The sequence below is a fragment of the Myotis yumanensis genome, unplaced genomic scaffold (assembly GCF_028538775.1).
Source record: "Myotis yumanensis isolate MYYU_CA2020_CCGP unplaced genomic scaffold, mMyoYum1.0.hap1 SCAF_14, whole genome shotgun sequence".
Taxonomy (NCBI): domain Eukaryota; kingdom Metazoa; phylum Chordata; class Mammalia; order Chiroptera; family Vespertilionidae; genus Myotis; species Myotis yumanensis.
Window position 1 is genome coordinate 2,944,938 of NW_027223765.1, and position 11,349 is coordinate 2,956,286.

Consider the following 11,349-nt stretch of genomic DNA (forward strand, 5'->3'; position numbering starts at 1 on the left):
GGACTCCCTTTCCTCCTGTTCTCTGGCAGGGCCCGGCAGGTGGCACAAGAAGATTGCAGAGCTCAGAGAGGGCACTGCACCCGCAGCCAGCCCAGGGCCCTCGAATACCAGGCCTGGCCTCCGAGACTCAGGCCCTGGGGAAGGAGGCCTGATGGGCGGGGCCACTAGGGGCCCTACAAGCAGACCTGCAGACCCTGGGCAAAGCCCCACTCAGGTGTGGAGCCGCCCCGCACAGCCACCCAGGAGCCCAGGAGTTCCCACACAGTCACCCGCACAGCCACCCTGGAGCCCAGGAGTTCCTGCACAGCCGCCCACACAGCCACCCCACACAGTCGCCCCACATAGCCACCCTGGAGCTCAGGAGTTCCTGCACAGCCACCCCACACAGTCGCCCCACATAGCCACCCTGGAGCCCAGAAGTTCCCGCACAGCCGCCCCCGAGCCCAGGCGCTCCCGCACGGATGTGCAGGTCTCCCTCCTGCTCATTGTTTGAGTCTCCCAGGGCAGCCGTGCCTGCAGAGCCTGGAGACCCCGAGGCCAGCAGGGCAGTGGCTCCAGGCTCCACTCCAGCAGGACAGAGATGCCTGAGGTCCCGAGGGGACAGTGGCACTCAGCCAGCCCAGGGGGAGTCTGACAACCACGTCCAGATGCCACCTGTCCCTCCCACCCCACTGACTCCCGAGTCGAGTCCCTACTCAGCTGCAGGCCAGGCCCAGCACTCTGATGGGGGTCATAGGTCTGATGGGGGCAAACCCGTTCCTGCGTCTCACCCCACTGCCCAGGCAGCCAGGGGACCACAGAAACTGCCGCCTCAATCGGCCCCACTCCACGCTGCGCAGGCTGACCCTCACCTGGTGCCCATGGAGCGTGTAGAGCAGCCGGCCCTCCATGAGGTCCAGGATCTTCAGGGTCGAGTCGCTGGAGGCTGTGATCAGGTAGTTTCCCGACGGGTGGAAGGAGAGGGCGTTCACAGCAGCGCTGTGCACTGGGGAAGGGCCACTCGTTAGGCGTGGCTGGGAGGCCCCGGGGCCCTGCTGAGGCTTGAGGACGGGCCATCAGGGCCACCGGAGGCTGGGCCGGGGTGGCCCCACTCAGAGGAGCTCTGGGGAGCCCCATCGGCCTTCCAGGACAGCTGCTTGACCCGTGAATGTCCCGTGGACGCCTCGCAGGACTGGTGGGGAAGGGCCCACGAGCTGGCCAGAGCGAGGAGACCGCACTGCCTCTGACCAGCCCTTTCGGTCTCAGAGGCCAAGCCAAGGGGCACAGCTGGCTGCACAGCTGCGGTAAAACCCCGTGACCACACCTGGGGGGGGGGCGGGGCTGAGGCCTAGGGGACAGAGAACGGGGACTCAGAGCTCTAGCTCACGCTTCCAATGAGGGCAGGCCAAGCCCTCAGGGGCCTGGGCAAGCCAATGACTAGAATCAACTTGGTGCCACGAGCCCAGCGTGGGATGGTGGACAGAAGCCAGATTCGGGGCCCTGAGTCGCAGACCCAGATTCACAGCTTTGCGCTGCTTGACCGTGGGCAAGCCTCAAACTGCCTCTCTGTGAGACGGGGAGCAGCCCTGCTCTGCTGACCCCCAAGCCTGTCACGGGGTGACGGACCTGCACGGGCCTGGAAGCCACAAAGCACACTGTGGCTCTGGGGCGGGGACTGCTGGCCACGTGTCTGAACAGCTAGTGTGGGCTGCACATATGGGCCTCGCCCACCTCCGAGGGACGGGCGCTCCCAGGCCCGGCACCTGCCGACTCCCTGCTGAGCTGGGGAACCAGAGCGGCCGCAGCCAACAGCCCCTCGCCCGAGACAAACATACCAGCTCCCTCCTCCAGCCCAAGGGCCATCCACCCGGCGGCCAGGCCACCCTGCGGGGAGCAGGACCATGGGGCAGCTGGCCACACAGTGTTGTGAACGGAATTCTCCCAATAGAGCCAACATCCTCACGTGCCCAAAGCCCACTCAGGAGTGCCTGGTGTTCCCCCATCACCGGGGTGCCCTGGCTGTCACTGTGTCCTTAAAACCTCCCCCAGGGTTTCCTAGGCATCAGGGACAGCACCGCGCAGATGGCTGCTGCCAGGCGCCGGAGTCCCTCTTGGGGAATCAGCCTCCCTCTGGGCAGGGGAGAGCCTCTCGGGAGAAGGTGCTGCCACGGAGCTGTCTGGGAGCCGCTTGTCCAGAGCAGACCTGGCCAGGTCCCTCCAGCAACAAAGAGGGTGGCCCCCCAACCACCAGGCTCTCCTGGAGCTTAGGGTGGGGGGATGGGCTTGCTGCCCCATGAACACCACCACGTACCCTGCCCAAAGCTCCGAGGGAATTCAGTTGTTTGCGGGGTACCCCAAGCTCCCCGGAGCCTCTGACCTACAGTAGGCGGCAGGGAACACGATGCTGGGCTCCCCGAGTGGCGCTGGTACAAGAGGGAAGGGCAGCAGCAGAGCCCGGCTGAAACCTCCCCACAGGGTCCCTCGGGCCTGGGCCCCTGAGGCCACCCGAGTCCCCAGCCCTGCCAGTCGACCTCCCCCCACCCCCACCACCCAGCCCGCTCCCTAGGACCCAGGAACCTCTCCACAGCACTTTCCCCGACTGCTCTGCGCCACCCCTCCTGACCCCCTGGCTCTGCCTCCTCAGTCCTCCTGCTGGGAGAGGGGCTCGCACCCCTTCCTCTGGGTGCTTTGTGGGCCTTTTTCTTCCGTGGCCCCGCAATCGCAGGGGCCCAGAATGGGGCCTCAGCCCTCTTCACGCTAGATCCCCGGGCCCCGCTGGCCCCTCCACCCACAGGACTGGCTCCTACCTCTGCTCCAAACCCATCCCGGCCTGACACTGCTCTGCTGATGCTCGGCCCCCACTCGGACATCGGGCACGGGCAGCCCACCCGCCTGCCACCCAGGCTCACTGCTTCCTGCCACGCAGCTCTCGGCACTGGTCCTCACGTGCCTCTCATCCCTCACTCCAGGGACGGGGGTCCCAGCGCTGCAGCCAGCCTGCACCTTTGGAACTGGGCCAGTGGATGGCATTCAAGGCCTTCCCCAATGGATGCCCACTGCTGCCCCTACCACCAGGCTCCCGACCCATCAGAGGTGGGCCCGGCCTCCCCAGCCATGCTGCCAGCACTGCATGACCATCTCAGGACCCCGTACCGAGGGCACTGTGGCCACCCCTTCACAGACAGGGGGCAGCCTGCGCAACCCACACCTCCCCTCTCTCCCTGTCCAAGCCCTTCCGCTGACGCCCAGGGCTCCTCTGTGCCTGCCCACCTTCCCCAACGTGGCCTGGAGCAGAAGAAAGGCCTCTAAGCCTGGAGGGGGGAGAGGCGTGGCCTCCAAGTAGAGGGCAGACCCCCACTGCAGCTCCACTCTAGAAGCCTCTGAAATGGGCATCATCGGTGACAAACCCCAGGGCTCTGTGGAGAAATAATCGATTCCTGTGGCTGGCCCTGCCACCTGGTGGTCGTGCAGGGTACTGCAGGTCTTGACCACGGAGGCTGGCCTGCAAGGACACCAGACCTCCTAACTCCAGACTGAGACCCAGCATCAGCAGCATCACTGTCATGGTCACTCGGACTTCCCTGGCTCCCGCTTCAGGCCTGGCACTTTCCAAGCTCTTCCATGGACCCACTCTATCCTCCCAGCACCACCTGCGAGAGGCCCCATTGTTGCCCAGGAAGCCCAGGGGGAACACAACCCACCCAAGTCACGCAGCTAAGACACTGACATGGGTGCAGAGCCCCCTCCACCACGTGCTTCTCAAGACCACCTGCTCCCCCTTCTTGGAGGCCTGTCACTTTGATGACCCCAAGAAAGTGCTGTCCTCAAGCATCTGAGAATAAGCTAGGAAGGCTTGTGGGGTGTTGCTCTGAACCCCAGGCCCACACCTTGTCCAGATGTGTCCTTCCCGTGTTCAGGTGTGAATTTGGGAAGTGAACCCATGAACTTTAAACTTAGTCCCCTGCGCAGGTCCAGGGCTGCCAGTGTGGCCCTGGGGGGCAGAGCCTCTACTACAGGGGGAGGCAGTGGTACCGGCAGCGCCTGAGGTGCCCCTGGAGGGGAGCCCTGACCCAGCAAGGGTTCCCCATCCGGCCCTGCAGTGAGCATGCGCCTCTGACACTCATAAGTGGGACAAAGGGCTTGGTGGACACCAGGCCGCGCCATGCTCCATCTCCTGGCCAAGGCTGCCGCCCCTGGAGATCCTGATGGACCGGGCTCCTCCCACCGACAGGGCTGTCCGCAGGCCCCCAGGCGCAGGACACTCACGCTGATAGTGCTGCAGGAGCCGGTGGGTCCGCACGTCCCACAGCTTCACCGTGTTGTCCATGCCGGCGGCCGCAATGCACGTGCCACTGGGGTGGAAGTCCACGTAGGTGACGAAGCTGGAGAGACAGAGCTGTCACGTCAGAGGCCTGTGCTGGCACCGTCCCACCCCTCATCTGCTCATGCTGTCCCAGAACCCTCCCCCCACCGTCTCTGTAGCAGGTGGCCAAGGAGAGCGAGGAGGAGCGGTGACAGAAACGACCTGAACAAGGCCCAGCACCAACTTCTAAATACGAGGAAGAAAGCAGCCTTCAGACCGGAGGTCAGCCGACTGCTCGGGGCTCCGAGGCAGAGAGGGCGCCCTCGCCGGGGCTGGAGGCAGCCTGCGAAGGCCAGCAGGGCCTGGGGCCCTCAATGTGCCCGGGCGGGACCCCAGGTGGGTGGCATGGCCAGCTCTCAGCGGGGCTCTCACTGAGGGGGCCGAAGCTCGGGTGCATTTAGGAACCCAGAACAGGGGAGTCCTGCTGAGCTGCAGGCCCCTCCCGCTCCCGATGACATGCAGTGTGAAGAGCCACCGCCCACCACAAGGTCGAGATCCGTTCACTTATAAAGCCACCACCGCACAGGCATCACACCTACGTGCTTTTGGGGGGTGGGGGTGGGTTCAGCTGCTTTCAGAGAGACGTCACGATTCTGAGAAGCAGAGAGTGAAGAGGGGCCCCAAAAATGACGTGCCTTGGGGTAGAGCCCACCCAAGGGGTTAAGCTTCCCCCTTATTCGTAGGAATGGGTCTGAACCTGCCAGCCACTAGGAAAGCTGGAGCCAGGGGGTGGCAGAGATGGCTGCCCGGGGCCCCTGCTTTTCTGAAGCACCGCGGGCGGAGGCGGCGGGGACTCACCCGCCGTGCTCGCAGTACGAGTGCACACACTCCCGGCTGGTCTTGTCCCACAGCTTGACAGTCTTGTCATCACTGGCGGACACGATGAGCCGCCCGTCGGGGGAGAACCTGAATCAGGCAAGGCAAGGCACACCACAGGTTGACAGACGTCACGGGCGCCACACGCAACCTCCCACAGCCACCCTCCTGCCCTGCCCACTACCTGACCCCAGGAACCAGCAGGCTACATGCCTCGCTGACCCGAGTGCCCCTGGGCCGTGGCTGCCCCTCTGTGAGATGGGGCAGGCACGGGAGGGCAGACCCGCGCATGGCGGGGAGGGGGCGATGTGCACACTGACTGCTGGTGCTATTAGTGTTAAGGTGGCCTAAAGCCTGCAGTGTTCCAGGTCCCGAGTCTCTGTGACTCTGAGTGGGTCAGCAACACACAGCTGCCAGCAACAATGTGGGGGTTCTGGGGCGCCGCCACTTGTCTGCTAGCCTGGCCCCTCCTCTCTCAGGAGCCTGATGGTGAGGCCTCAGAGCCTCAGGGACCTCCCAGCACAGGGAACGGGTGCCCTGGAGAACATGTAACTTGCATGGGGTCCCCAGAACACAGCCAGTCCCTGACCTCTGACTCCCATGGTTCCCAGTGTCCCCAGACACCCCCAGCCTCCTCCTCTGGATCAGAGACCTGACAGGGAGACCTCTGATGAAAGAAAAAGCTGGAAGCAGACACATTTGTGTTGGCAATCCTTGGCCTCTGAAAGGCCCTTAGGGTCACCCCACCCCCTCAGCACCGCTCCCCACACCAAAGAGAAGGCCAGTAAGAAGCCTGGCCCCGTCCCACAGATCTGGACAGACCCCCCTGGGAAAGGAGGCAACCTCAGTGCCAGGGACGGGCTGGACCCAGCTCTGCACGCACCCACCCTGTGCCCTGGGGCAAGACACTGCCCTGTTCTGAGCCTCAGTTTCCTCATCCACAACCGGAGTGACACCCCACAGACCCCACCCCCCACAGGGCTGCCAGGAGGAGTCAGAGGAAGCGGAGAGTGGCAGTGCTGACATCTTATCGCTGTTATCTTGCCCTGGGCTGTTTAAGCCCTGATGTCGGTCACCATGACAACCGGATAACTCACTTGTCACCCATCAGCTCAGAGAAGCTGTTCAACAACTTACAATGGAAGAGGTACTATAGTTTCCATCTCCTAGATAAGGAAGCTGAGGTTCAGGAAGATTATGGAGTGGCTAATGTGCCCAAGGTCATGATGCTGGCACCTGGCAGGCCCTCTGTGCCCCCACCCCCGGTGCCTCCGAGTCTCGGGCAGGACGCTCACTTGGCACAGCGGACCCAGTTGATGTGCTGGCTCAGGGAGAACAGGAACTTCTGGCGATGGGTCGACCACACCTTGACTGTCTTGTCGTCGGAGGCTGTCACGAGGGACTGGCCATCGCTGCAGAAATGGACGCTCCTCACTGTGGCCGTGTGGGCACGAAACACCGTTGACTCACCTTTGCTGCGAGGACAGGCATCCAAAATCAGCGACGTGAGGGCCTCTGGCATCAAAGCTGGCCCTACCCTTGGGAGCCCTTCCCTAAGTCCACCCAGGCCTGAGTGTCCAGAGCCCCCACGTCACCCACGTGCAGCAGCAGCAGCAGGCATGCCGTTTCCCCAATGGCCAGGCTCAGCCCCCAATTCCTCTCCCGACCCTGATGGGAGGGCCCCCATGAAGCCTCAGCTTCTGATGGCACCTCCTCGGGATTGGGGAGATGTCCCACGGTGACCGTCCAGACCAGGATGGGGACCTGGGTGGGGAAAGTGCTGGCCCCAGGGCCCCAGGCTCAGACAAGGACCACAAAGTCCGGAACTCACACATTGGGTACCCAGAGGCGCACAGTCTTGTCTCGGGAGCCCGAGGCCAGCAGGTGTCCGGAAGGGGAGAAGTTCACAGAGGTGACGGCGTCCTTGTGGCCCGCGAAGCGGTAGGCACGTGACTGGGGCTTCATGTGCCAGACCATGAGGCAGGAGTCCATGGAGCCGCTGGCTGAGGAGAGCGGGACACCTGACCCTCGGCTCTGCTGGGCCTCGAGTCTCCGGCAGGGCTTTGGGTGACAGGGACAGGAGAGCAGCAGCTCCCCTGGCCCCACGGGACCAGGCCAGTGAAGCAGGCCCGCATGGGAACCGGACCAGAGACGCCTTCCTGCACCAGCCCTGGCTGCAGGTCTCCCAGACACCCCCTGAGGGCACTAGAGAGCAGGTCCAACCCAATGGCCTTGACCACTCAGAAGCCAGGGGAGGTCCCCAAAATGGACCAAAAACGATTTTAGTTTCCAAGACCAGCAGCCTCTGGCGGGGACCTTGCCCCTGAGATGAAGAGCGAATCTCGCCCAAAGAAACAAGCAAGACACAGCCACGCCAGCTGTGCATGAAGCCCCGCGTGGGCACCGCTGCAGCACAGGGCGGGGCGGGGCGGGGGGGGGGGGGGGGTGCTGGGCCTGCTCCACATCCTTCCCTCTGGTGGCCTCTCCTAGGCGCGCCCACATCACTGTGGACAACACTCAATGGAGGCCTGAGGAAAAGGAGCGGCTGTGCAGGGCCTACTCCACAGGCCAGATCCAAGGGGGGGACTACAGATCCCAGTCCACCCTCAAAGGCCGTGTTCACTCTTTGGAAGGCGCCCAGCCTCTCTGAGCCTCACCCCTCGAAGCCGAGCACCCAGAGAGCGGGCTGCCCGAAGGCGATGCAGGTCCAGAGGGAGCATGTGGGTCCTCACAGTGCCCTGCTCCCCAGGCCACACCTCCCGGGGGACGCCTGGCCTTCTGAGCTCGTGCCCAGGACAAGATGCCTCCTCTTACCCAGATGCTTCGTGTTGAGACTGAAGTCCACACAGGTAACTGCATCTCGGTGGCCCTTAAAATGCCTCTCCAGCGAGGGGTCCTCCTGGGGGAGACCAGGGTCAAACATGGGACAGCTGGAGGAGGAAGAGGCTTTCTGGGCGGGCGGGGGCGGGGGTGTTACAATACTCACAGCAGGACCCTGTATAAAGAAAACCCTAAGGAACCCACTAAAAGGCCATTAGAACTAATAAATAAGTTCAGTAAGGTTGTAGGATACAAAATCAACATATAAAAATCAATTGTATTTTTGTATGCCAACAGTGGACAATCTGAAAAAGTCAGCTAACAATTCTATTTATGATACACTTTAAAAATGTAAAATGGGAATAATTTAACAAAAGAAGTATAAGACGTATCCAGTGAAAAGTATAAAATACTATTGAAAGAAATTTAGGAAAAAACCAATTAGGTAAATAGAAAGATATCCCATGTCCACAGTTTGGGAAACCTGATATTTTTAAGGTGTAATATCCCCCAAATTGTTCTACGGATTGGACATAATTCCGATGAAAATCCCAGGTGGCTTTTTTTTTTTTACAGAATTTGGCAAGTTGACCTAAAATTCATATGAAAATGTGAGACAGCCAGAATAGACAAAATCTTTTTTTAAGTCTTTAAAAAAAGAACAAGGAAAATGAGCCCCTGTAAGCAGCAGTTTGGCAGTTCCTCAAAAAATTAAAGAGTTATTTATCAAATCACCCAGCAATTCAAGGTAAACACCTGAAAGAATTGAGAACCTGCCCACACAAAAACCGGCACACAAATGCTCTGAGCATTTTAGCCTAACACCGTGGTTCTCAACCTTCTGGCCCTTTAAATACAGTTCCTCATGTTGTGGTGACCCCCAACCATAAAATTATTTTCGTTGCTACTTCATAACTGTAATGTTGCTACTGTTATGAATCGTCATGTAAATATCTGAGATGCAGGATGGTCTTAGGCGACCCCTGTGAAAGGGTCGTTCGACCGCCAAAGGGATCGCGACCCACAGGTTGAGAACCGCTGGCAGGATGCCTCGCTGGATGAATGGGTCAACAACATGGGGTCTGCCCACATGACGGGAGGTCACTCAGCCATGGGAGGCACGAAGCACTGACACACGCTACACGCTACAACACGGGTGAACCCAGAAAACATATTCCTAGTAAAAGAGCCAGACACACAGGCCACGTTTTGTCTGATTCCATTTATACACAATGTGCAGAATAGAGACAGAAAATAGGTTAGCGTTTACCAGGCGCTGGGGGAGAGCGCGAAACAGGAAGGGGGTGACGGCTTACTGGGTATGGGGGTTTCTGAGCTGACAAAAAAGTTCTGGAATGAGACAGTGATGATGGTTGCATAATAAACGCTGTGAAGTCACTAAAAACCCCTGAGTTTTATACTTTAGAAGGGTGAATTTCATGGTATGTGAATAATGTCTCATGGTTATCTTTTTTGAGACCGAAAGAGAGAAAACGGGTGCCTTTCAGCAGCCCCGCATCCCAGGAATCGCACCCCTTGCGCTCAATCCCACTGCGCAGCGGCCTGTGAACCCAAAGGTCAGCCCCGGGGAGGCCCCTGGTGGCATCGCCACCATCCCCACCCCACCCAGCGCCAGGCCCCCGGTCAGGACCTGCTCAGGACCCCGGGACGATAATGCTCCCAGAGCATCATCCGACCAGGAGCGTGGAGCAGGCCCACGTGGGAGCCTCTCCCTCCCGGGCAGCTCCCATCTCGGCACTGAGGTCGCTCCCAGCAGGTAAACACCTCCCCGCCCCCAAGTACCACCCGGGAGCCCAGCAAGGCCACCGCCACCCGACACCCGACAGAGCTGTAACCAGAACGAAGGTCCCCACGGCCCGGGGCCCAGCTCCGCCCCCAACACACCTGCCCGCGTCCCCCTTTCAACAACAGAGGGAGTGGCAGCTGGGGGAGGGCCCCCAACAGCGCAACTGCCCTACCCGACTCTAGGAAGAACCAGAGTAAGGCAGTGCCCACCTCTAGGCTCCGCGGGCAGAGACAAGTTCAGGCTCACCCTGACCCGGGGCCCCTGGCATCTCCAACACCCTCTCCCCACCCCCATGACTCTGTGGTCCATCCCCCCGAAGGTTGTTTGTATACACTGGGAACGGGGCGGGGTCTTGCGGGGAGAGCACTAGATTAGGGATCAAAATGCCTGGGCCCTCGGCTCAAGTAAGTCCCCAGGTGCCTACGGGGACCAACAGGCCACCACCCAGCCTCCCGGACTCTCGACCCAGCCGGGGGGGCCAGCAAGTTCGAAACAACCCCTCTGGCCTCCGCGGGAACGTTCGCCCGACCGCCCGCACAGGGCCTGGCGCGCAGGAGGCGCCCCGACCCAGCGCGCCCTGCAGGCGGGAAACCGGGGCCGTGGAGACGGGCTCGGAGCCTGGAGACCCCCGTCCCCCGCAGCCAGTGCCCCGGCCAGGTACCCATGGTCCGTGCGCGGAGACGAAGGCCCGGCGGCTGCCGCCAGCAAGCACTTACCGCACAGGGCGCGGCCATGGCGGGGCCCAGGGCGCCCGAGGCGCCGCAGGAGCCCGAGGAGGCAGCCGCAGCCGTTGCGGCGCGTTCAGTTTCCGCGCCCCCAACCGCCGCCAATAGCAACGCCGGTCGCGTCCCTTCGCCCCGCCCACCGCGGTTAAAGGAGACGCGGCGCCTCGGCTATTTGCTCCCCTACCGGAAGCAGAGCTGTAGGGCCGGCTCCACGGCCTCTGCTCCAACCTTTGCCAGGCCAGGCGGCCTGTGGACAGCGCCGCCCAAGGCCTCTGGCCACCGACGCTCATCCTCCCTGAGAATTTCCAAAGCCCTGGCCGGAGGCGTTCGCCCCACCCGCCCGTAGCCCGGTTACCGAGCCGGCGAGCACTGCTTGCTGGGAAATGCAGTTCCAAGACGGCCGCCACCTGACGTCTGGAGGAAACTGGGACTACATTTCCCAAGATGCCTTGAGGGCGAGATTGAGAGCCCGGGATTAACCACCGGCGGCGAAAGCCGGAAGAATCCCGGAAGTGAGTTCTGGTCTGTTTACCCTCTTAAAGCGCTCGGTAGGCTGGGTTTTCGCTCAGTACCTTAGTAAGAGCCAATTCTTCGCCCTCCGGGAATTCCTTAATGGTTCGCTCCTCCGAACGCGCTGAAAACAAATGCCGATTTAACAAACACACCGGTCGCTTGGAATCTCACCCGTGGAGTGGAGAGACCCGGGTTCCGTACTCAGTGCTCCCCGTGCTTCGTGTGTGACCTCGGTGGAGGGGTGGGGGGGGGGGGGATACCTCCGCTCTGTGGGCCTCGGTTTCCCCACTTGTAATGTGAGGGAGTGTGGTGCGCCTGGCCCTATC

The 11,349-nt window shown here is 61.6% G+C and overlaps 1 protein-coding gene across 2 annotated transcripts in view; it reads right to left on the bottom strand.

Moving 5' to 3' along the window:
• POC1A (POC1 centriolar protein A) overlaps window positions 1–10,564 on the bottom strand; it is a 35,657-nt gene extending 25,093 nt beyond the window's left edge. For both annotated transcript variants that reach the window (XM_070391034.1, XM_070391035.1), the window contains exons 1-7: window positions 10,502–10,564; window positions 7,973–8,057; window positions 6,990–7,161; window positions 6,454–6,633; window positions 5,141–5,248; window positions 4,246–4,361; window positions 852–985 (exon numbers count right to left, since the gene is read on the bottom strand). In XM_070391034.1, coding sequence (XP_070247135.1) covers window positions 852–985; window positions 4,246–4,361; window positions 5,141–5,248; window positions 6,454–6,633; window positions 6,990–7,161; window positions 7,973–8,057; window positions 10,502–10,519 — 813 coding nt within the window. In that variant the 5' untranslated portion in view covers window positions 10,520–10,564. The remainder of the gene's footprint in view (window positions 1–851; window positions 986–4,245; window positions 4,362–5,140; window positions 5,249–6,453; window positions 6,634–6,989; window positions 7,162–7,972; window positions 8,058–10,501) is intronic.
• Window positions 10,565–11,349: the final 785 nt, after the last annotated feature.